The following is a 25,585-nucleotide window of genomic DNA, read 5'->3' as shown; positions in this document are numbered from 1 at the left end:
TAGGATTTCATCCACCACTTTCAAGTTTAGCCCCATAAGACCAGACCTAGCGCCCCATGTAAAATCGTACATGTCCAAAGGATTTATACAAGAGGGACCATTCCTTGGCGCAATGGTAAAACCTCAGGCTGACAAGTGTGAGAATGCAGATTTGAGCTTCCAAGGCCTGGGAAAGACGGATCTAACATTGGGTTTTGGCCCTTTTTTATTCAAACAAAATAAAGAACCAGGCACAACTTAAACCTTCCAACCAAAATACTCCTCGACTGTTTCATCAATTTATTTCTAATTTGGAATAAAGCTTGCAACAGTACTTGGTTAGGTCCCTTAACCTCTATTAGTATTATCCCTTGTAGTAGATTGATGAGCTAGTTAACTCCCAATCCCAAAATCTGAATCCAGAAATCTTTAAACAGTCAGATGCTTTTCTTATAGAAATCTTATAGAAACCTCTTTAGAATCCTATGTCTAATAGACGAATGGAATGAATACAAGTAATATAACTAATCTTGCATTTGGTTTCAGGGGAATAATTTAAAAGAAAAGGCTGTCAGAAAAATAAATCATTAATCCTAGGGTTGATAAGATCACCAAGTTCTGATCCTCCTTTTTTTAAGTGCATCTCTCAGCAATCAGGTACACCATCAACCTAAAAAGAACAACTATCGGAATTTCTAAAAAGAACACCCTGTTCACCAGTCATCCATTAATCATATAAACTGTCCTGCAGGTTTTAATACTTTCTGCTGGACAACTCTGCATTTCACTGGACACTGAATGGGCCCCAAGCTTTCTCGGTTACAACCACTTCCATCAGTGGATATTGATTCCATATCGAAAGCAAAATGCTTCTCACTGGCGATTTTATTACAACAATTTTGAGTCATGACAACGATGTGAATATATCTTGAATAGGCATTCAAGGGAGAAAATAGAACCAGATATGTGGAGAATATAACACATGAACCTCTTTTTTTTCCTTCCCTTTTCTGTTTCCTTTTTTTCTTTTGTGACTATATTTCCATTCTGCAGATGATAAAACATGCCTTCCTTCAGAAGAAGCTGATGATGTATGCTAGACAACTTGTTGGCTAATGAACATATGAAGAGCCTAGGTTGGTTATCTTGGAATGCACAGACATTCTTTAGTCCTCACCCAGTACAGTTACAAGTTCATCTCCTTCGGCAAACTTATTTCAAGAAGATATAAACTGCAAAAGTAAGAGAAATGTAAAAAACACAATACACAAGTGGAAAAAAACAATCAGAAATATATGTACTCATCCAACTGAAGGCAATGCTACTATGCTAGTAGCACTAGAAATGCATCTAAAATCTAGCTAGCAATAATCTAACTGTCGTTCTATCATCATCAATCCATTTGACCATAATTAGACAGTTGTAATGAATGGGCCAAGCACACCATGCAATCATTTGATAGCCCTATGCATCATTCATAGGACAGGAAGAAGGCTGCAATCCTAGGAAAAGCATATTTGTAGTGTGCAGAAGGGACATTCATCATGCGCCATAGGCCATACTAAAGCATACTTTCATGAAATCCATATTGATAGCTGGAAGTGTCCAATTTTAGATGGTCTAGCAGGTTTCAATCTACTTGACAAAACCAATACAGGATTTTCTATGCCAACATGTTTGATGTTCCATACAAACTTAGATTGAGAAACCTATAGCTGAAACCTCCACTTTTGGTGGCTCATAACTAGATATCCAATATTGAATTTTTTTTGTGCAGGAAAATCAACAGAAAATTCTGATAAAACAACAGTGAGCAAGAATTTTATGTTTTTAATTTTAATTATTTATTTCTTTCTATAAGAAATACCAAAACAGCTCTGTGATGCTTACCAGAAGAACTTCATAACAAGGTTTCTTTTTTTTTAATTGTCTGGATAGAATTAACAGAAACTATGTTGTTAACTGTACAATTTCGTCTTTATAACAATTAATTTTAGTATGGATGCAGTTCTAAATCAACCAAAATTTCAGTGAATAAAATTCTCCATATATATAAGGTCATTTTGATTTGTTTCACCCCCCCCCCCCCCCCCCCCACAAACAAAACAAAAAACATGTTAACTATCAAGTATGTTGGACATGACATTCAATTCACTGGCATTACCACTTGAACTACAATGCTCCAACTGCTCTAGATATCCTTACAGACATGTAGAGATGTTAATCAGACTAGTGATATTTTAGCCATTTCAACTTATATTCTTCCTGTTAAACTGAAGAATGTAAAGTGGTTTCTCTTAATTATGAACTGGATTACCTTGCAGACATGAAAGCCATTCCAAAGAAAACAGACTTGACAGCTTGCTTCTGCCCCGCATAATCAAATGACAAGGGCAGCATTTCATGCAAGGTAAGAAAAGCCATTACTCCACCAACTGCATGGGAAATATACATATATAAGGTAAAAGACCAGAAACCAATAAATATAATTTTGGTTTATTGACTTGAAAATCACAAGACACAGATTGTATCACTTTAGCAAACCTGCTCCAAGCAAGCCTTCAAGAATTTCAGGGCTTAGACTGATAGGGAATAGGTATGCTGCAAAGGGACAAAAATATTTGAATGTGAATAGTTTAATAATTTATTTTAGAACAATGCATAGCAAATTGGTCTTGTATCATGGAAGTAGGGGTGGACATGAATCAAGCTATTCACATGCCATTCGAGCTCAGCTCATGAAAAGCTTGGAGCTGAGCTCGAGCCCAATACACAGGCTCAATTGCTAATTGATTCAAGCTCAAATAATATGAAGCTCAGCTTGTGAAGCTCACAAGCCTCACTGAGCTTATATATAATTTTTTTATTTTTATATGTATAATAAGAAATAAATTTTTATATGTATAATAAAAAATATCTTTTATATGTATAACTTTTATTGTTTTTTCTATGCAACTTGGCTCATTGTCAAGCTCAAGACAAGCCAAGGTCGAAAATATAAGCTTTTGAGTTGAGCCAAATTCAAGCTAGTATTTCTAGCTAGAATAGAGCATGTGCCCAAACTTGAGTCTTATGCTTTTCTACTGAGCTGAGCTCAAATAGTCTAATATTCAGCTTGGCTGAGCTCAGCTCATATCCACCCCTATTTAGGAGAGGTAGACTGGATACAGACCCAACCTTAGGCATTTTTTGCATAAAGTGGCCATTCACAAACTCAAAGCTGCATTCTCACACTTTGCTATCTGAAGATTTTACCATTACACCACATATCTGTAATATAAAGTCATTTCAAGTGGGTTATCTAACTTTCAGAACAACCAGGTCCCACAGACAATATACCAGACAGTTCAAAATGGAAATGTAAGGCTTATATTGAAAAAAAATGGAAAAAAAAATGTCTTGTTGGCATTTTTTTGTTTCAACACACACAAGGAACTAAATCCATCTTGACACAAATAAAATTCTAAATATACTGAGATATATAGAAGTTTTTTATGCTGCAAATGCTGCATTCTTTTCCTTCTGTTGTACGCATACATTAATTGAGGTGGAAAAAAATAAAAGAACCTGATAGTTTTATCTTTCTGCTTTCTCGATTATTTTAATAGATGTTGTATTTTATTGATAAAGAAAAAGAAATAAAGGTAAAGATGTTGTCAACCAGCCATTGTTTTGCAACTATAGAAAAAGTGTATTTCCAAGATGTAGAACAATGCATGGGAGTTGGGACCATTATCTTCCGGATCTGAGCTAGGATGAAAAAAGATCTGATCTAGCACATTCTATTGGATAGCCAAAAACATGCAATCAATTCAAATTGCAGAAAAGAAGAATTCAATCATTCAGGCGGGACATCTACTCTAGAATATTAAATATCAAACAAACTTGTTTATTTCCTGAAAAACCATTTTATTGTATAGGCTCCATTTAAAAGAGGAAAAAGTATTAATTTCTTCAGAGTAACCAATGGTCTACAAATAGCAACAGAAGGCATTCTGTGTGTTTATGCATGTAAAAGCGTCTATAGTTGACCTCATCCATAGCTACCCTGTTGGGGAATGGTGTTGAATGTGGCCAACCCAAACCATCTATCAGATAAGAGACCTACCAAGTATTCATTCACCATGTCCATGTCACCCCTATACCTCATCTTTTTATTGGAGCTCTATCCAGGTCATCATAGTGAAAATCCCAAGATTTTAGTTCAGAAACTGTTCAACAAAAAGTGTTTATTTTGGACTCATAGCAAAGGCCTTTTCAAATTTCAACTGAAACGTACCACATGAACAAATGACTTTGCAAAAGGTTAATAAGGTATCACTTGCCTTAAGTGCAAGTAGAAGCATATTTTTTTAGTCAAAATTTGAGAAAGAAGGTTCATCGGTACACAAAAGCACATATATGTATCAACGACAAGTTAGCATACCTACAATAACCACCCCCATGGGTTCAGCAAATCCAGATAGGGTTGCCAGTTTGAATGCCTGCCATTTGCTGTAGTACGAAGACAAAGTAACCATTTAATGATATTTGAGAACCATTTCAAAGATACAAAAAAAAAATGCATATAAAATCTGGGAGCTTCTAGATGGTATTAGACTATTCTCTTTCTTAACATAAATGAATTTATTATTTTTTAAAGTAATTCTATTATCTTAGAGGATATTCTAAGATCCAAAATGGACCACTTTCAACTATTAATTTAGTGGATTGTTAATACCTCCCTGTTACTGATTTTGTTCTTTGAACTTAACCACACTTCCAGGGAAGAAAATATGTTGGCTGATGAGCTGCTAAACTTAAGAGCTTAGATTTTTCTATGTTTGATCCTTGTACTTTCTTTATGATAAGCCTTTTATATCCACCTCTGATGAGAAAACAACAATGTTGCAAGAAGCCATTTGTTCTTTCTCTTTTCTCACATGACGAGTAGGACATTTTTAAAATTTTTGTTTTGATGCTTTAAATCATTAAATGAAACAGATCAGTTTTCTAAATCTGAACAAATATATCCTCTTTCCCAAGTGTTAGAGTCTACAGTACAAGGGTATTTTGGTCCTTTGTCTATCTAATTGAGAGTGAATAATTTGTTTTGTCTGAGTTTAAGTTATGCATCCCATACGTAATGAGGGACAATACTGACTTTTGTAATTCATTTTATACAATATAAATACAAAGTGGGTCATCTGGGAGAGTAGGCTTTTTCTCTCCTAGACCAAACCCTTCTCTTTCTCTCTTTCTTTATTTATACACTATAAATACAAAGTGGGTCGCCTGTCAGAATGTGCAACCACTGTTTCGTTTATTTCTTCCAAATTTATACTTCTCTTATGGCTCTTTCTAGTGAATGAGTGATGACACTGATGAGAACAAATTTGGGTTGGTCATAAACACAGATTGTGTGTCTGTTGATAGAGGGGGTGGTGCAATGAGAGGTGCTGGTCATGGTGGTGGGAGAGATGGAGGAAGTAGTTATGCTGGACATGGGCAGGTACATGAATGCAACTGTTGTGGCCATAAGGACATTCTGTTAATTTCAGTTATGATTTGTATGGCCCACCATTCACTTGGGCTAGTCATGCTGCAGTTGAAAATCAATCTGATGATGTTACATCAATTGGTAGAACACCTACTTTAGGTGGTGGGAAGGAAAAGGAATCAGTAACTATCATACACGAGGAGTATGTGAAGTTTCACCTTTCTTTTCTTCTACCCTTTGCTAAATCAGGTATAGCTGGCCTAGTTTCCTGTTCCAAACCCACACCTTAAGTAATAGATTCTGAAGCATCAGACCATATAACTGGATCCCCATATTTATTTGTCCTTGTTTCCTCCTCAAACATCACAGAATGTCACCTTAGTTGATGGTACTACTTCCTTCCAAGGTTCAAAATTTCGATAAGTTACGCCCCGTATCAGGTGTATCGTATCATATCTTTTGGGTTCCAATACGCCTATTTACAGGTGTTTTGGGACCCCACTCTTTTTTAATGAAAAATACTCTTTTTTAGCTCTCCAAAAACGAAATTTTGAAAAAAAAATACTATTTCCGTGTGTATCTAAGTACCGATACGCCTCTACTTATACACAGAGGCGTATTGATACTTTGATCCTTGCTTCCATCACTAGTACTGGTAACGCCTCTTGACTCTAACCTTCACTTTGTATGTGTTTGGTATAGCTTCCCGTTTATTAAATAAACGTTCGTACTTGATTTGTCTTCAAAACCAAGAAAAAGTACTTGATAAACCGTTTATTGACAACTAGGCGCCATTAGGCACCACATCAGCAGAACAGTGAATAAACACTTAACCGTTGGAGGAAGCGTTAAAATGAAACTTCCCCCAACGGTTGGTGTACACATAAATCAAGACCAACTTTTTTACCTATACTTACGAATCGGCATGATGGGATAAATGCTGATTTGGCGATGACATGGCACCGTTTATCAAATAAACGGAAGCCATACTAAACACCACCTTTTATATTCTATGTAATATGTACACAAATTCCCCTTTAGTCTTTTGTTTGAGTAAACTAAATCTCTTAATTGTTTAGTCATTTTTTATCCTTCTTATTGCGTCTTTCAGGATCTCAAGATGGGGAAGATAATTGGTGGACATGAAGATAGAGGAGAATGTACTATTTGGATGCTGGTGGTGGTTCACAAAAAGCTCTCCATTCTTCTCACACTTCAACAATGGCATTATTGTTTGGTTCATTCTTCTTTCGAAGTCTTCTACAAATTAATTCATTTTTTATTCTTTTCCAATCACTCACCTTTTCAAAGCAATTATTATCTGTCCTGTCATCGTACTATTAGGGTAATATTGTTAGTTGTCATTTCTCAAAACTCAGCACTCAGATATCAGAACAATATCCTCTGCATTCAGATGTCAGAAAAAGCAAAAACTCACAACTTTTCATAGTACTTTTGTCTAGAGGTCAGATATCAGTGCAAAAGAATAGGCCCTAAGTCATCTTTCTCTTTGCCACCTTGTGTCTTTGGTTGTGTTAGTTTTGTGCACAAGTTGAGTCCAGGCCTTGAAAAACTTGATTCTTGGGCTATTAGGTGCACTTTTCTTAGTTATTAACAAACCCAGAAAGGTCATAAGTATTATGACCCTGCCCATACTTTCTTTAAGAGTTTACCCTTTGATTCTAGAAGGGAACCATCATCTTTAGTCCCTCTTCTGTCTCCTACTCCCAACGTGTTCATCCCCACTCTCGAGGAGCCTATACAACCATCAATTCATAGTGTACACAAGACGTGAACAGGATCCAGTTGATCTTTCACCATCTGAACAAGAGCAACTATTTCAACCTCAGCCCCAGCTCCAATTTCTAATCCACCACCAATGCCTTTGCTGTCAATAGATCCTTCAGCATATGACCTTGATCTCCCCATTGCTCTCCATAAAGGTAAGCCTTCTTGCATTAATCATCCTATTTCTTGTTATGCTTCCCTGGCTCACTTGTCTCCTACCTATCAAAAGTTTTTTCCATATCTTTTTTCTATTTCAATTCCTCATTTTGTCTAGGAAGCTCTTGCATCCTCTAACTGGAAGAAGGTGATGGATAAAGAATATCATGCTCTTCAATCCAAACACACTTGGGATCTCACCTCTTTACCTCATTGAAAACAAGTTGTTAGATGTAGATGGGTGTATACAGTGAAACATCATTAGGATAATAGTGTTTAGAGGTTTAAAGCCCGATTGGTTGCCAAGGGTTACACATAGGCACATGGTGTTGATTATTTAGATACCATTTCTCTAGTGGCAAAAATAGGTTCAATACAAGTACTTATCTCCTCGGCTACCCACTTTGGTTGGACTTTGTTTCAACTTGATATTAAAAATGCTATTCTTTATGGTGCCCTTCAAGAAATGTATATGGAGCAACCAATGTTTTAAAAGGGTCATGAGAAGCACAATTTTGAAAAGGTGCACGCCTGCACTAAAGCACAAGGCACACCAGGCATGTTCCTTTTGAAAGTGTTGCACCCAAGGGCTAGACGAGGCACATACCTTAAAATGTGCCTCACCTAAGTGCCTAGATGTGCCTTTTAAATCACTAGCAGAAACTCCCTGAGTAGTTGCTGAAGGGGAGGTAGGAAAGGTATGTAGACTGAAGAAAGCTATTTATGGGCTGAATCAATCACCACAAGCCTAGTTTGGTCAATTTAGCAGTGTGGTGCAGGAATTTGGTCAACGTCAGTGAAGTGTTGACCACTCAATTTTCAATAGAAATATCTCCTCTGGTAAGATCATTTTGGATATTTATGTTGATGACATAGTTATTACAGGGAATAATGTATAGGGGACTGGTGAGTCAAATAGTTTCTACGGTAGCACTTTCAAACCAAAGATCTAGGATCTTTAAAGTAATTCTTGGGAATTGAAGTAGCAAGGTCAAAGTAGGGAATTTCTCTGTCACAACGTAAATGTCCCTGACATGTTAGATGAAGTAGGGTTGTTAGGAGACAAGCCAGTTAACACTCCCATGGATCCTAATGTGAAGTTGGATGATAGTTGGGAGGAGTTGTCGAGTGATCCTAGAAGATATTGGAGACTAAAGGGAAAACTAATCTATCTCACCATTACTAGGCCTGACATTTCCTTCAATGTAGGACTGTTGAGTCAATTCATGCAAAATCCTAGAACTACTCACTAGGATAGTGGTGGGTGTTGAGGTATTTGAAAGGCTCTCTAGGCCGTGGGATGTTATATACGAAATGGGGAGAGTTGGTGCCCAAAGGATACCCAGATGTAGATTGGGCAGGATCCTTAGTGGATAAGAAGTCAACTATAGGGTATTCTAACCTCCTTGGTGGAAACCTTCTTGTTGACAGGTGTATTATATGTTCTGTATACAGGTTTAGTACCCGCAGGGGTATTTTTGTAATTTTGTAGACCTATTGTGTTGTACGGCCAGTATAGTATAAATACAATGCTTCACTCGACTGAAGCAGTTTTGGTTTTGAGGCCTTAACTCTGTAGCCTCTTCTTCTTCTTCCTCCTTCCCTTCTTCTCCTTCTCCTCCTGCTCAACATGGTATCAGAACAGGACTGTTCAGGCCTGGAAAACAACCAGCTGAGGTCTCTCTCCACTGCTGCATAGAAGCTGTAGTCCTGATGCTCGAAGACAAGGAGAGGAAGCATTCTCTAGTGCTGCGGATTGTCTCCACTGTCGAGTTGGGTTCTGCTACATGAAGGCTGACTATTCAACTTCCTGGCACAGGAAAAAGGGACTGACTGTTCAACTTCCAGCCTTAGGTGCTGGTAGCTGGTGTTGCTCGACTAAGAAGTCTATGGAAATCCATCCCAGATGTACGAAGGAAGGTTCTGACCTGAAGAGAAGTTCGAATCCATGACTGTTCTACCTATTCACAGTTCAGGTGACATAGGTACTGAAACTTTTTTCCTGTTTATGGCTCTCTTCTTGCACGACTGTTAATGTCCCAAAATCTGTGTAGGGACTGTTCCCCTTCCTCTGATTGTGTGTTGCTCTATTCAACTCTCCAAGGGACTGTTGTTGAACCCTAGACCCTAAGTGACTGTTCGGCTGTCCTGGAAAGTGGATATCAGCCGATTAGGTGTGGTGCACCACCACTTGTATTGCTGTTTATACTGAGTTTTTTTTTTCCCTCTCTTGGTTGAGAAGCTGTATTGAAGTTGTCAAACTGTAGATCATTCAGACCTGGTTACACTGCAAGAGCAGTTCGTATATTGTTCTGTGGACTCCTACACAGTGTAGGTCATACATCATAGTGCTGCAGCTGCAGTGTTTGTGATTGGTTCTCTGTAAAACCGAAAATCATCAAGTGTATTGTTGTGGACTGTAGCAGCTCTGTAAGGTAGTGTGCTTTTGTTCTTGTGTACCTCTAAACCTAGAATCATGAATAGTAAAGATTCAGCTACATCCAGGATCTCCACAATGCTGAATGGAATGAGTGGGAACAGTGACGTATCCTTCCCCATGGCTGTTGTTCCTCTTGATGGGTTAAACTACCTAGAGTGGTCAAGGGGGATCGAGCTATACATAATATGAATGACTTCATTTCTGATTCTATCATTTCTAGTTTTTCCCAATCGTCCATCTTAGCATACGCATTTCTACCACACCTATTTTCTAGACATTTTAATCTAAGTGGTATTCACCTATCACATAAAAATCCAGATGTAAACCAGTCCTCTAATATCAAGATTAAACTTAGTGATTAGCAGAATAAAACAGATCTAAATAACAGTAAAGGAGAAGAAGATGGCAAAGAGAAGAGGTAAGAGAAGGAGTCGAATAATTCTCCATTCTCCTCTAATCCTATTTTATTAATATCTAAAAATTGATGATGACAAGAATGCCCTTAAGTGAGCGGCCAGCTTGGCAGTTACATAAAAAAAAATAGACAAGGATAAATAGCAGGCCCAATAAGTGTGGCCCATCAACATAAAATAAAAGATATTACAAGAGAGGCTGTTAGGGCCCATTCGGCCCAGTCTCTTTACACTCCCCCTCAAGCCGAGCATAGATGTCAATCATGCCCAACTTGCTTACATAGTGTGTCAATTTCCCCCTTGGAACTCCCTTGGTCAAGATATCAGCCAGTTGCTCTTCTGATGTGATGAATGGTAAAGAAATTTCTCCTGAAGAGACTCTTTCCCTTATGAAATGCCTATCAACCTCAATGTGCTTAGTTCTGTCATGTTGAACAGGATTATGTGCAATGTTGATAGCAGCTTGGTTGTCACAATAGAGCATCATTGGTTTCTCATAGTCCACCCCCAATTTCTCTAGAAGAGATCATAGCCATAGTAATTCTAACACACCATGAGCCATTGCCCTGTATTCTGCTTCAGCTGAGGATCTAGCAACTACTGATTGTTTCTTACTCCTCCAAGACACAATATTCCCAACAACTAGAGGTAGACCTTCTGTCATCAATACATCTTGCCCAATCTGCATCAGTAAAGGCTTCCAGCTTCATGTGACCATGCTTAGCAAATAGAATACCTTTCCCTGGAGTACCTTTCAAGTAGCACAGAACCCTTTCTGCAGCAGCTAGATGAGTATCTCTGGGAGAATGCATAAACTGACTAATAACACTTACTGCATAGGAAATATCTAGCCGAGTCATGCAAAGGTATAACAACTTCCCAAGCAGTCTCTGAAACACTCCCTTATCAGACAAAGGTTCACCATCTGTGGCAGAAAGCTTGTGATTAGGATCAATGGGAGTGGAGATAGGTTTAGCTCCAAGTTTACCAGTTTCAACAAGAAGATTAAGGACATATTTGCACTGAGATATGAAGATACCATCCTTAGATCGAGCAACTTCAATGCCCAAGAAATACCGAAGATCTCCCAAGTCTTTGATTTCAAATTCAGAGTTGAGAAATCCTTTTAGTTTACTGGCCTCTTCAATGTCATTACCCGTGACCACAATGTCATCAACATAAACAATCAAGAAAGTCACCAGAGAGTATTTCTCTTCAAGAACAGTGTATGATCAGATTGTGTTTGAATGTAGCCAAAGGAGACAAGAGCAGCCTGAAATCCCTCAAACCAAGCCCGAGGAGATTGTTTGAGACCATAAATAGATTTGTGTAGTTTACACACCTTGCCTTTTATTTCTTTTCCATATACTCCTGGAGGTAGAGACATATAGACCTCTTCATGCAAGTCTCCATTCAAGAAGGCATTTTTAACATCAAACTGGTGTAGGGTCCAGTCAAAAGTAGCTGCTAGAGAAAGTAAAACCCTGATTGAAGTCATCTTAGCTACGGGAGCAAATGTTTCAAGATAGTCAATGCCATATATTTGGGTGTAACCCTTAGCAACCAACCGAGCCTTAAACCTCTCAATAGAGCCATCAGAGTGATACTTAATGGTAAACACCCATTTACAACCCACTGGTTCCTTCCCTTCTAGCAAGTCCACAATATCCCAGGTATGGTTCTTATGCAATGCATCAAGTCCAGTCATCACAGCATCCCTCCATTCAGCTTGAGATAGTGCTTCCGGTACAGACCTGGGTATCACATGGGAAGAAACAAATGCAAGAAAAGAGTAGTAGGAAGGGGAGAAAAGGTTGTAAGAGAAGTGTTTGGATATACAGTGGGTTGTACACTTCTGCTTGCCCTTGCAAAGAGCAATAGGAAGGTCAAGGTCTGGGACAGTCAGAGATGGGTCAGTAGAGGGCTGACCTGTTTCCTCAGGAATGATGGGAGTGGCAAGATGCTCTTCTGAAGGAGTGGAAACAACCTGCACATGTCTGAATCTCTGCCTTTGGTACCACCTTTGGAGAGCAGGAGCAGAAGGAGGAGGGGGAGTGGGGATATCAGAGATAGGTCCAGTGGAAGAGATGGACACCCCATGATCGAACTCACAAGGGATGGGAAGAGGAACAGGTGGAGACATGGAAAAGGGCTCATCAGATTTCTCCCCCTCAGGAGGAATACTAAAGAAAGGAGTCAACTCGGCAAAGGTAACATCCCGAGATACAAAGTGGGTGCCACGAACTGGATCAAAACAGCAATAACCCTTCTGTGTGGAAGCATATCCCAGAAACACACTTATGAGCCTTGGGTTCAAACTTGTGCCTTTGGCGACTATGAATATGCACATAGCAAGTACACCCAAACACACGAAGAGAAAGAGAAAAGAGATCATCATCCGAGAAGAGAAAACTAAAAGGAGTTTTAAAGCCAAGGACCCGGGAGGGCATACGGTTGATCAGAAAGGTAGCAGTAAGAACAGCATCTCCCCAAAACTTTACAGGAACATGGGATGCAAACAAGAGGGATCTGGCAACCTCAACCAGATGCCTATTCTTTCTTTCCGCCACCCTGTTCTGTTGTGGAGTGTAAGAACAAGAACTTTGATGAATAACCCCAAAAGTTTCAAGATAGGTGGAGAGGGTTCTCTCAAAATACTCCTTAGCATTGTTAGAGCTGAATAATTTGATACGAGTATCAAACTGGGTGAGGATGAGTTCATGAAAATTTTTCACAATAGTTGGTACTTCATCCTTGGATTTCATGAGATAAATCTAAGTGTAACGCGAATAATCATCAATAAAAAGGATAAAGTACCTGTAACCCCCCATGGTTGGCATGTGATATGGCCCCCACACATCAGAGTGAACAATATGGAAAGAAGAAAGTGATCTTTTATTGCTAGTTGAATAGGAATGTCTACAATGCTTTGCCAGCTCACATGATTCACAATGAAAACTCGATAAAGACACTCCTTTAAACATATCTGGGAACAGATGACTCAAAGAAGAAAAAGACAAGTGACCAAACCGAAAATGACATAATAAAATTTTGTTAACAGACTCTAACACAACTGACTCTAAGGCAACTCCATGAGGTGGTCCCAAAGCTTGATCCGGTGTGTCCAGCAAGTATATTCCGTTCGCCTCATGGCCACTCCCAATCATCCTTTGAGACTGCAGGTCCTAAAAAACACAATGAGTGGGAAAGAAGGTTATGCTGCAATTAATGGACTTTGTTAAGCTACTAACAGATAAGAGGTTTGTGTTAAGCTTAGGGACATGAAGAACAGAAGATAAGAACAGGGTGTCAGAGGTCTTTATATCACCTTTACCAAAGATGGGGGCAAGGGACCCATCTCGGCAAGGGATATTTTCTCTTTCCCAGAGAGGTGATATGAGCAAAAAAGGTTAGATAGACTGGTCATATGGTCTGATACACCGGAATCAATAATCCAAGGGATTTTATGATTACCTGAAATTGAACCATGACTTTGAAGGGATAGGAAATCCATCACATGGACGCCCCAGATTGCAGAATAAAGGGGGCGAATTTCAAAAATTTTTCTTTCCCTTCAACTGGGAATCGAATTCCCTATTTAGAAAATCATATTTTCAATGATCATTCTTGAACCATAAACTGAACCAGATCTGAACCAAAAGGAGGAGAGAGAGATAATACATGATACAGAGAAACAATATCTCTCCATGGAGGTGTTCACGCCCAAGGTAGAAACCAAAATCTGCTCCCATTGAAGATGGCGCAGTGCAAGGTGGAGCAGAATCAGCAGTGTCCTTCCCAAGAACTTGATTCTTCCCAAGAATCACCTGGACGGCTTGTGAATACAACTCCTACCAATCTTTTCTCCAAAAGATTGGAATCAAGATTTAATCTTGATTTCTCCCAAGCAATGGAGATCGAACTGCAATAGGCGGCGGCTGCAGGAAGGAGGCGGCTAGAAAGAATTTGCAGGGTGCAGAATTCTCTCCTCTGTGATCTTAGTTCTGAAGACATGACTTGAGTTTGTTGGATGTTGTATCTAAAGGCTGCCGCCCCCTCTTCCTTTTATAGACTTAAAGGGATCAGCTCCTAATCCCATTAGGAGTTGCTAACCCAAATCATATCTGGATTAGAAGTCCCTTTAAGATAAGGGATAATCCTTATCTTATCAGCAGATCAGATCAGCCAGTTCCTAATCTAATTAGGAAGTTTCCAAATCTAAATCTCATTTAGATCTTGGGCTCTCTGAGTGGATAGGGTGTGGGCCCAATCCTATCAGCTGATCTTATCTCAGAATTCGCCCCTTAAAGACTAATCAAATTAGCCCAGCTCGAAATGGGCCTAAGGCCCATTTAGGGTTATGTATTCATTAAGCCTTCCAAACTGCTGCCTAGTTGGGCTTCCTTGTATGGCGTGGGACCCAAACATTAATCTACACATCAGCCACATGGGTTCATCCCAGCCTTTGTCACAAGGCCTGGCCGAATACACTATTATGGACAATGCACCCCCTGAAACCCATCAGATGGGCTCTATGGACCCAACACTTACCCTAAGTGGTCCCTGGGCCAAGCCACCTTGTAACACCTAGGGACTGTAGGCAGATGCAAGATTAGCCCATCAGGTATTATCTTCAATGGCCTTACACTTAACCTCTCAGCCCATAATGATCACACACTACCCGACAAGAGAGGACCTCTCCCTTGGCTGCAAGGAACAGTGTTGCACTCTCTCAAATATGGATCCCGGGAATTAAAACCTTTTGCAAACATTTCGAAAGCATAATATATATACTTTTATATCTCATATAAAATATATTCTGCAAAAACAAATCTCAATGATTGAAATCGGCTGTCGGCAGTCTTGGTTTCCATCAGTGAGAGTGCATCCCCGATCATTACCTTTGTCCGACAAAGGGGCTGATCCTGTCACTATGATCACCCACTCAGATGAATTCTCAGACTGTCCCAACATACCCAGGTTTTGACCCCCACTAAGGATCTCACTGATTGGTACATCAAAGACACCCAATCCGACACCTAGTGCAGTATCATAATCGAGTCTAGGGGTCAGGTGTAACTTTCCAGTTTTGCCCATCAATCTCCAAGGTCCAGGGCAATACTGGAAATCTGGTCCAGTTCAAAGATTCAATTAATCCTACACTGTGTGCCTAGGGTCTCACCCCGGTAGCTGAGACAAGCCACCCCAACCGACTTGGTGGCACTACAGTGTCAGCCTTGTCAGGATAGGTCTCCCCAGACCGACCCACTGGCTATGAACATTCTAAACTAACACGAGTCTCATTAAGTGTCCAGTTTAAGGGTATTACACAGAAACATACCAAGGGAACATGAATCAAATATGCACTTTTATTCATTTACAATAAACTCATAAAGTACATCATTTTGATTGAAGCTAAGGGCATACAAAACTGTCTAACAGATTTGTAGAAGCACGGGTACCTGAGTGAGCAAAAGCCGATGAAGATGATGTACTGTTTGAGGGTTTTCCCACCTGACTGTAGCAGGTACTGTAGCAGCATTAGCAATCTTGGGTTTTCCCACCTGACTGCCCTTCATAGGGTTATTATTGTTCTTAAACCTATCAGGGAGAAGTCCAGGATGAAGCTTCCAGCAGGTGTCCTTTGTATGTCGTGGTTTCTTGCAATATTCACACACCTGCTCTCTTTTCTCAGTAGGGCCCTTTGGTTTCATTCCCACATGTGCAAAATGTTTTGTAGGTGGACTCTGCAACTGAACCTGCCACCTACTCTCCTCACTACTTATCATAGCATATGCCTGTGAAAGAGTAACCTCATCCCTGGCCAAAATTTTTTGTTTGATAATATCAAACTCAGGGTTGAGTCCAGTGAGAAACTCAAACACCCTATTTCTCTCCATCAACTTTTTATACATTTCAGCATCCTTTTACTCTCCCATACCACTGTCTCTATAACATCAATTTCCTGCCATAGGGATTTTAGTATAGAGTAGTAGATTGCTTCACTCTTCTCCCCCTGTCTCAGATTTTTCACATCACTTTTCAATTTGTACGCTCTGGCTACATTCAGTTGCTATGAATAGGTCTCAGTTACACTGTCCCATATTTCCTTGGCCCAAGACATCCAGAGATAGTGCTGGCTTATATGGGGTTGCACAGAATTGACTAACCATCCTATAACAGTATAGTTCTCTTGCATCCATTTTTCAAATTCAGGTTCTGTCTCTTCGGGTTTCACCTTATTGCCTGTGAGATACCTGTGTTTTCCTCTACTACAAACGTAGATTTTTATAGTTAATTGTGGTAACACCAGTCAAAACGGAATCTACTGAGGCAAGTCCAGAAACCGGCACCTACTTGAACTCACTTCCATATGTCTCCATTAATCAAACGAAAATCAAAGAACAGAAATTTTGACTATGTAAACTTACTTGAAGTCAAACCAGAACTCAGGTGGTTGAAAAACTAGGGTTTTGCTCTGTCCAGCAGATGAGAGGAAGAGAAAAGATGCTGCCGCACTTACCAGACTAACCCAAACTCTTCCAAACCTGAACCGCCCTCCTTTAGCAGTCACAAGACACCTTCCAAGCACAGAGCACCAGACCTGAGCTTCACCTTTCCTAGTAACCTCGAAAATCTCTAGTCGGCTAGGGTTTTGGGCAGCAGCAAAACAACATCACTTCTTGGCAAAATCTAGCCAGAACTAAACTCTCCAAACCCTTCTACCAACTAGGCAAGTGATTCTCTATACTATAGAGAACCTATCTCTCCATACACTCTTGATTTTAGAGTGTACAGGAACGAAGAAAAAAGAAGGAAGGGGAACTAAACCCGCTCTGATACCAAGATGTAAATTAGTCCTCTAATATCAAGATTAAACTTAGTGATTAGCAGAATAAAACAGATCTGAATAACTATAAAGGTGAAGAAGATGGCGAAGAGAAGAGGTAAGAGAAGGAGTCGAATAATTCTCCATTCTCCTCTAACCCTATTTTATTAAGATCTAAAAATTGATGATGACAAGAATGCCCTTAAGTGAGCGGCCAGCTTGGCAGTTACATAAAGAAAAAATAAACAAGAATAAATAACAGGTCCATTAAGTGTGGTCCATCAACATAAAATAAAAGATATTACAAGAGAGGCTGTTAGGGCCCATTCGGCCCAGTCTCTTTACACATCCAAACACACCCCTTTGTTTTTCCCATCCTACTCTAATTCTATGGGATACATTCTATGGGTACCAAAAAAGGTCACACTGAGATATATCTCGGTTTCCAATCCTAAGTGTACCTGATTTGTACTCCTATTTTAGTTCTACTAACTTTAAAGTTTAAAACCTCTTGTTTCTAAGGCATTTGTCCATAAGCTTAATTTTGTGTTTAATCCTTTGTTTATTTCATCAAGGAAAATAATGTCTTCAGTAAACAACATGCACCCTAGGACCTCCTGAATATGTTTAGCCAATTTATTTATGATAACTGCAAATAAATAAAGGACCGAGTTCTGAACCTTGGTAGAGGCCCATCTTAACAGTAAAATCAGATGTCTCTCCCACAGGTGTTCTAACATTGGTCATTGCACCTTCATACATATCCTTAATTAGGTCTGCATACCTATTTAAGGAAAGGGTGTAGGCAAGGTTCAAAGTACCGACACAGGCCGATACGTCTGTATTGGTGTTTTTTTATGTTTTATCTATTTTTTTCAAAACCGGTTCAGAGGGGTCAGTTTAAGTCCCAGCTACCCTCTGAAGCATTGTCTGACCCGATACAACCCCTGGAGAAGCATAGCGGGAAGCAATCGGCACGATACGGGCCGATATGTGTCAATACTTTGAACCTTGGGTGTAGGTTTTTAATACAGGTTACCTGTTTTAAAATTTTAGTAGTCCTTGTGCAGTACTGTTGGAATGCTGCATTCCTTCTTTCCTTTTTGAACATGTATCTAAGAAAAGTCAACCTGGATATAGTTCATCTGGAACTTAATAATGTTTGAACCACATCATCCTCACAGGTGTTCGCTATCTTCCCTTTTCCAGTAATGTTGGAAAAAATGCATAACCAATTAATGATATTCTCAGTCAATATACTTCAAGTGACCTTAGAAGTTTCTGGCCAAAACCTTGTCCAGAAGGTTAAAAAAATTCTTACCTCTGTGTTGCAAAATAGATAGGTAGTGCTACAGCCACACCCTACAAAGAAAATGTGAAAAAGTTAAAACAAAAGAAAAGATAGATAATTTTAAGTGAAGAGCTCAATTCAATAGTTAGTAAATACAATAAAATTCACAAATAATGAGTCATTTGATCTACAATAACACCTCTCATTGTCACAGAAGAACATAGTAATATTTACAAGTGATGCTTATCCTACTGCAGGGTTAGACAAGATATACACTTCTATATAGGGTCCGTTTTGTTCATAGCTGGAATCAGAATCAGAATGGCCTATTCCCATAGTCTGTTTGGTTAGGGGAGGGAATGACCATTCCCCCAAATGGGGGAATGCATTCCACCAGGAATGGAAATGGGATTCCGGTTCCAACCAACCAAACAGGACAATAATTCTTTATGCATATTTCCCTCAATTATTATATGTTACATGTGTCTATACACATGCATAGCCTGACACCAGTGCAGAGCTTCTCTTGCACTACCTACCAGAAGTGGAGGGGGCTATGAAAGGCTGACAGCAAGCAGAAAACCCAAGCCAAATCTTTATGAACATGAACTTCAACCATTATGTCAAGCTGTCCATTGATTGCAACTATGACGACTCATGCAGCAAACTCCTAATAGTTGAGATAGGCTTCATGGAGTTGAGAACTAAAACTACTCAATCCAACTGACACCCCCCCAACTCAACAAGGACCTGTCCAAATATATTGAGGCAGTTACATGAATGAGGTAATTCCTTTACCAGAAAGGGGGAAATAATAGTGATCTATAGAATGTCTTGATTCTCCACTCCAAGTATTATATCCCTAGTGGATAGAAACAGAAGAGATTCCAGTGAAAAGGTGTTTGAACCTGGACCTAAAATCCTTTTTGTGAAGTGAATTTATTCGCATGATCCCCTCAGTAAAAGGTTCTTCTGATTGAACAGTTTTTATGACAAAAATGGAATAAGGGAACCTCTACCGCTTTTAATTCTAATACCAAGTTACCAGTTATCAAAAAATGAAAAAAAGAAGCTATGCTACAATAGTATGACTATCATACACTATTATAGACTTGCACTTGTCAGTCATTAGGACATCAAGAAACATTAAGTGAATATAGTTCTAGTGGGATGATTTAATGGGTCCACCTCCTACTACCGGTATTTTGTAAATGACCATCTATAGATAAGGAGAATCCATAGTGATCAGACAGTAAAATAGTGCAAAACTGATAACAAATACAGTGCATGTTAAAAGAACCACCAAAGGAATCCAAAACAACTTTTACAAAAAATCAAAAGAAACCCAGAAGAAAATAAAGAAATACATAATTAAAATCCTACCCCTGGACCCATGGACCCACTAGAAATACATAATTAAAATCCTACCCCCGTATTCTAGCTACGGGGTTTGCTAGAGCTCAGCATAAGAAGCATCTGGGGCCATGAAACCCACCTTGAAAAATATTCCAAATTATAGAATTTTCTCCTGGGACTTAAGTCCCTCTTTACACTTGTATTACTGTTATTTAGGTTTTTTTTTTTATTGTTCTCTGGTATTCTATATCAACATCATGATGTCACTGTGATAATAAGACTACTTTCACATATGAATTGTAGTTATCCAAATAAGAAAAAAGTAGATTTAACTGAAACAGGTACAATAAAGGATATGATTCAGAGTTTAAATTCATTAACATGGCATGACACAAGAGTGAAAAAGAATGACAAAAATTTAACCTCTGGGATGTTGTGCAAAGCAATAGCCAAGGCCAAGTTGAGACCAACCCTGAGTCCCTAAAACAAAGCATTCAACAAAAAAGGAAGTTTGAGCTATAAGTCATATATACGATCATTAGTTCCTCAAAGCTAGAAATTCAAAAATATAACAACTTTTATCGTCATATTTATATCATAGAAATATATCATTAGTCATTGCTACTGAGGCAATACATAATTTGAACTTGATCGCTTTCCCATAATATTTGATACCTTCAGCTCATATAAGAAATCTTGGCAATAAAATCACTCAATTAAACCGAAGAGAATGACAGCAAAATCCTTCTATGGAAGTACAATATATATGTATACATGTAATTTCTTATACATATATGCCCAAATACTTTTGAATATGTACATATACACAGAAACACAAGCATACATGCATGCACATGTGTTGGTAAAAAAGGGATCAACTTTGATGACACTTTCAGTTCAGTTGTCAAACCAAGTACAACTCACTTGGTACTTTCTATTGCCACTTCAAATTCATGGGTCATCCACCAACTTGATGTTAGTAACGCATTCTTACATGGCCATCTCAAGGAAGAGTTTATATGAGTCGACCACCGGATTTTCATCATCCATCATATCCAAATCATGTATTGTCTTCTTCATCGTTCTTTCTATGGTTTGCGTCAAGCTCCTCGTGTTTGGTTCAACCGTCTCCGTGATTAACTTTTAAAATGTGCCTTTATGCAGTCTAAGGCTCATGCCTCACTTTTTATCCATCATACATCTCATGACATTACACTCATTCTCATGTATGTCGATGATATTCTTGTTGTTGGTTCTAACACTCATCTTGTGGAGTCCATCATTCAGTCCTTATCTCAGGAGTTGCTTTATGGGCTCTTGGTCCCTTACATTATTTTCTTGGCATTGAGTCGCAACCTACACCACATGGCATATGCCTCTCTCAGTCTTGGTATACACTTGAACTTCTTCAGCACACTCATATGGCTGACGCCAAGACATGTTCTATACCCATGGGGTCTTCTCTAAAGCTTACATCTGAAGGTTCTCAGTTATTTAATGATCCTACTCTCTATCATAGTACTGTTGGTGCTCTCCAATACCTCACAGTTACTAAACTGATCTCTCCTATTCAGTGAATAAGATCTCAATATCTGTCCAAGCCCACCATGGACCATTGGTGTGCTGTCAAGCGCATTTTGTGCTACCTATACTCTTACTATGGGTCTCAATGTTACTAAATCTTCTTCGACCCAACTCCATGGCTTTAGTGGTTCCAATTGGGCAGGATGATGTGTGGATGATTATCATTCTCATGGCGGCTACTGTGTGTTTTATGGTGATAATCTTGTCTCATGGTGTTCTAAGAAACACCCAACTGTTTCACGTTCTAGCATGGAGGCAGAATATCACTCCCTTGCCATTCTAGCAGCTGAGCTTACTTGGTTACAGATGCTCCTCCATGAAATTCGTTTAGGTCCACTGTCACCACCCATTTTGTGGTGTGATAATATCGGAGCAACTTATCTTGCCTCTAATATATGTTTAAGGTTCAGCATCACCTTCTTGATATATGTTTTCTATTTTGTTCGTGATAAGATTCAGCATCACTTTCTTGATATATGTTTTCTATCCACTCTTGATCAAACACCTGATGTGATGCTGCGCAATCCGGGCACTCCTAGCTGGCTGCTGACTGGATCCTAGCTGGCAACGGACGGCACCTGAGAAGAAGACAGTGAAGAATTCCCAGGGCACTTGCCCGGTGGGAATACTCCGATGCTTAAGTTAGAACGCTGGAGAAAATAGTGAAGAGTGTAAAGGCTAAGAGTGTAGGTCGCGCTAGGTCACTGAGTTCTCGAGGTTAGCTCGAGAGCAAGCTTAAGTAAGATGATTCGAGATCCAAAAATCAGATCAGATCCCTCTCCCCCTCGACTAAGGGGCTCTTATATAGGCGTTCTTGTCAAATCGGGCATAACCGCCACTGGGCCTCTATTGTAGCCGTTATTTGCCAAGGCTGCGCAGGTAACCGTTGCAGGGCACTACCCAACCAAATGAGTGACACGTCCCGGGGGGACAGGCACGCCACCATCTGTCGAGAGACGTGGGTGCAGTCTATTGAATTGGCAGGGACTGCGCCGCCGGTCAGGAGAAATGGTGCAGTCTGACGGGTACGGTCTTGTCAAATAGAAGCTTCCTGGAAGCATCACATCGCTTAGTCGCGAGCTATCCTGTCGTGTAGCAAGCTATCCTGTCGCGAGCTACTTTTTAGCGAGCTATCCTGTCGCGAGCTACTTTGTAGCAAGCTCCTTGGGGTACTTCGAGGTGACCCCTCTCAAGGTTGCCTTTGGGGCAGTTTTTCTACCTAAGTGTTGGAGCGAGCTGGTTACCCTAGCTCGCGAGCTGGGATAGACTTGTCTTGGAGTATTCCCTTTCAGTAGCTCGGGGTCCTCAACGCGAGCTCCACCTATAGCGAGCTATGGCGTAGCGAGCTGCCCTGTGGGCTCGTTACTTAGTCGCAGTCAGGCTGTGGTGCTGAGCTGTTGCTCGTGCTGAGTCATGTCCACGTGTCATCGTCTCAAGGGGTCGGGTCAAATCACCCTCCATCAATTGCCCCCCACTCCTCGGGTTAAGAGTGTTACCTTAGCGTCAGGAGTTCATGAAGTGTGACGGGTGGATTTGACTGAAGTTCAAACTTGATTGACTGCTCGCATTAAATTTGCGTGCGAAGGTCAGGGGATTTCTGACCTTTCGAATGTCGAGAAACGTGCCAAAGTGGCTCTTAACTCCGGATGTCGTGCAACCGTCATTACTATTAGACAGTCTTGTATGCCCATAGATTCAATCGGATTTGATGTACTTTTGTTATTTAGTGGAAATAAATTAAAGTGCATGTTTGATTCATGTTGTTTGGTGTAATTCTGTGTAAGACCCTAAAACTGGACACTTATAGAAACTTGTGTTAGTTTTAAATGCTCACAGCCATTGGATAAGTCTGGGGAGATTTATCCTGCCAAGGCTGATACTGATGTGCCACCAAGTGTTGGGATGGCTTGCTTCGGCCATCAGGGTAAGACCCAAGGCACATGCAGTATAGGATTGCTTGAACCCTTGAACCAGACCAGATTTCCAGTATTGCCCTAGACCTTGGAGACAGATGGGCAAAACTGGAAAGTTACACCTGACCCCTAGACTCGATTATGACACATCACTAGGTGTCGGATCGGGCTGTCTTTGATGTGTCAATCAGTGAGATCCTTAGTGGGGGTCAAAACCTGGACATGTTGGGGCAGTCTGAGAATTCATCTGAGTGAGTGGTCATAGTGACAGGATTAGCCCCTTTGTCGAACAATGGTAATGATCGGGAATGCACTCTCTCTGATGGAAACCAAACTGTCGGCAGTTGATTTCAATCGTTGGAATTTTGTTTTGCAAAATATATATATATATATATATATATATATATATATATTTTTTTTTTTTTTTTGCAAAATATATATATATATATATATATATATATGTATATGTACGGTTTCAAAAGATTTGCAAAAAGTTTTAATTCCCGGGATCCATGTGAGTAGAGAGTGCGGCGCTGTTCCTTGCAGCCGAGGGAGAGGTCTTCTCTTGTCAGGCAGTGCTTGATCATTAAGGGCTAAGAGGTTAAGTGTAAGACCATTTAGGATAATACCTGATGGGCTAATCTTGCACCTGCCCACAGTCCCTGGGTTTTTATAAGATGGCTTGGCCCAGGGACCACTTAATGTAAGTGTTGGGCCCATAAGGTCCATGTGATGGGCTTAAGGGGGTCACTGAGTCTTTCAGTGAATTCGGTTGGGCCTTGTAATAAAGGCTGGGCCGAACCCATGTGGCTGGTGTGTAGATCAATGCTTGGGTCCCACACCATACAAAGAAGCCCAACTGGGCAGCAGATTGGAAACTAGTTAAACACTGAACACTTAATGGGCCAAAAAGCCCATTTCGAACTAGGCTGATATGATCACCAGTTCATGGGGCGAATCTGAGATTAATGTTAGTAAAAGGATTGGGTCTTTAACCTTATCCACTCTAAGAGACCAAATTCAAATTAGATTTGAATCTGGTAACCTCCTGATAAGATCAGGAGTTAACTAACTTAATCTACAGATAGGATTAAGATTAACCCCTATCCAAATACTGATTTGAATTGGGATAACTCCCAAAATATTGGGAGGTTTCTTAATCAAGAAGAAAGAGGAGAAAACCCTAGCAGAAATATCAGATTTCGAACTAGGGGTTTGAGTAAGCAAGAAACACATCCTGCAATTTGAGATCAGATCTCTCACAGACTCCAGAGAGAAGAGACAATTCTGCCCTCTTCGTCCCTGGACTTCTCCTCCTTCAGCCGCCGCCATTCCCTGTTGGAAGATTGGATCTTTGTAGCAACAGGAAGTCAAGAGATCAGTTCTTGACAATAGTCTTGCAAGAAAGACAAAAGGATTCGGTGTTCAAGGTTTCCAGAGGGTTCTTGTGAAGAATCCAGTGTGTAGGACGCACCCTGCTGGTTCCGTTCCATCCACAACTGTGTCATCTTCAGCAAGAGCGGATCTTGGTTTCTTCTTTGGGCGTGAACACCAACTTTGGGAGATATTATTTCTCTGGATCAAGTATAATCCTTCATGTTTCCTTTTGGTTCAGATCTGGTTTGTTTATGGTTCAAGTAGGATCCTTGAATAATGTATTCTAAATTTAGGGAATATGATTCCCAATTGGAAGAAGGTAGGAAATTTTTTGAAATTTGCCCCCCATTCCGCACCCTTCATGGCGTCCATTAGATGGATCCTACCATTCTTTCAATTACCTCAATCATGGCAGACGTGTAGCCAGTCACATTTCGGTTTAAGAAGACGTGCGGTCAGCTTGACTGCGAACCGTCAGATCTGTATCAATCCGGGCCGTTGATCTGGGGGCACAGTGGCTTATAAATAGGAGGGCCCCCAGGCTTCATTTTCTTTCACGCTAACTTGCTTTGTCTTCAGATTCTGAGGTCATGTATCCATCTAGCTGCCCGAGCTCTTCTCCTATTCACACCGTCTCGTCTTTTCTGGTGAGTCTAATCATCTTGTCAACATGTCTGGGTATCCGTACCACGTCTGTTCCCGGGACAGTAACCAGGATGACACCCCCTTGAGCTCAGGGAGAGCTTGGGGGCAGGCTTCGGAGGCTCGGGAGGCCTCCGACAAGATGGCTTCTACTTCTCGGGGCAGGGAGCCCGACAGCTTCGGTCCCTCCTCTATGACGATGGAGAGACTTAGATCTCTAGTTCTTCACTTTAACCTTCCCGGGGACCTTATCTACAGTCTCCCCTCTGGTAACTTTCCCTAGGAGCATGGTCCCAACGAGATAGTGATTTTTCAGGAACAGCTCGAGGCTGGCTTGC

The 25,585-nt window shown here is 40.2% G+C and overlaps 1 protein-coding gene across 4 annotated transcripts in view; it reads right to left on the bottom strand.

The window, feature by feature from the left end:
• Positions 1-836: 836 nt before the first annotated feature.
• LOC148872539 (zinc transporter ZTP29-like) overlaps positions 837-25,585 on the bottom strand; it is a 45,785-nt gene continuing 21,036 nt past the window's right edge. For all 4 annotated transcript variants that reach the window (XM_088969179.1, XM_088969180.1, XM_088969181.1 and 1 more), the window contains 6 exons: positions 20,155-20,211; positions 18,406-18,446; positions 4,406-4,473; positions 2,524-2,580; positions 2,297-2,414; positions 837-1,211 (listed from right to left, as the gene is read on the bottom strand). In XM_088969179.1, coding sequence (XP_088825305.1) covers positions 1,166-1,211; positions 2,297-2,414; positions 2,524-2,580; positions 4,406-4,473; positions 18,406-18,446; positions 20,155-20,211 — 387 coding nt within the window. In that variant the 3' untranslated portion in view covers positions 837-1,165. The remainder of the gene's footprint in view (positions 1,212-2,296; positions 2,415-2,523; positions 2,581-4,405; positions 4,474-18,405; positions 18,447-20,154; positions 20,212-25,585) is intronic.

This window comes from Nelumbo lutea, chromosome 2 (assembly GCF_056320005.1).
Source record: "Nelumbo lutea isolate HS-2025 chromosome 2, American lotus-T2T, whole genome shotgun sequence".
NCBI lineage: Eukaryota > Viridiplantae > Streptophyta > Magnoliopsida > Proteales > Nelumbonaceae > Nelumbo > Nelumbo lutea.
The sequence above is the reverse complement of the archived record's forward strand: the minus strand, read 5'-3'. Positions and strand labels throughout refer to the sequence as shown.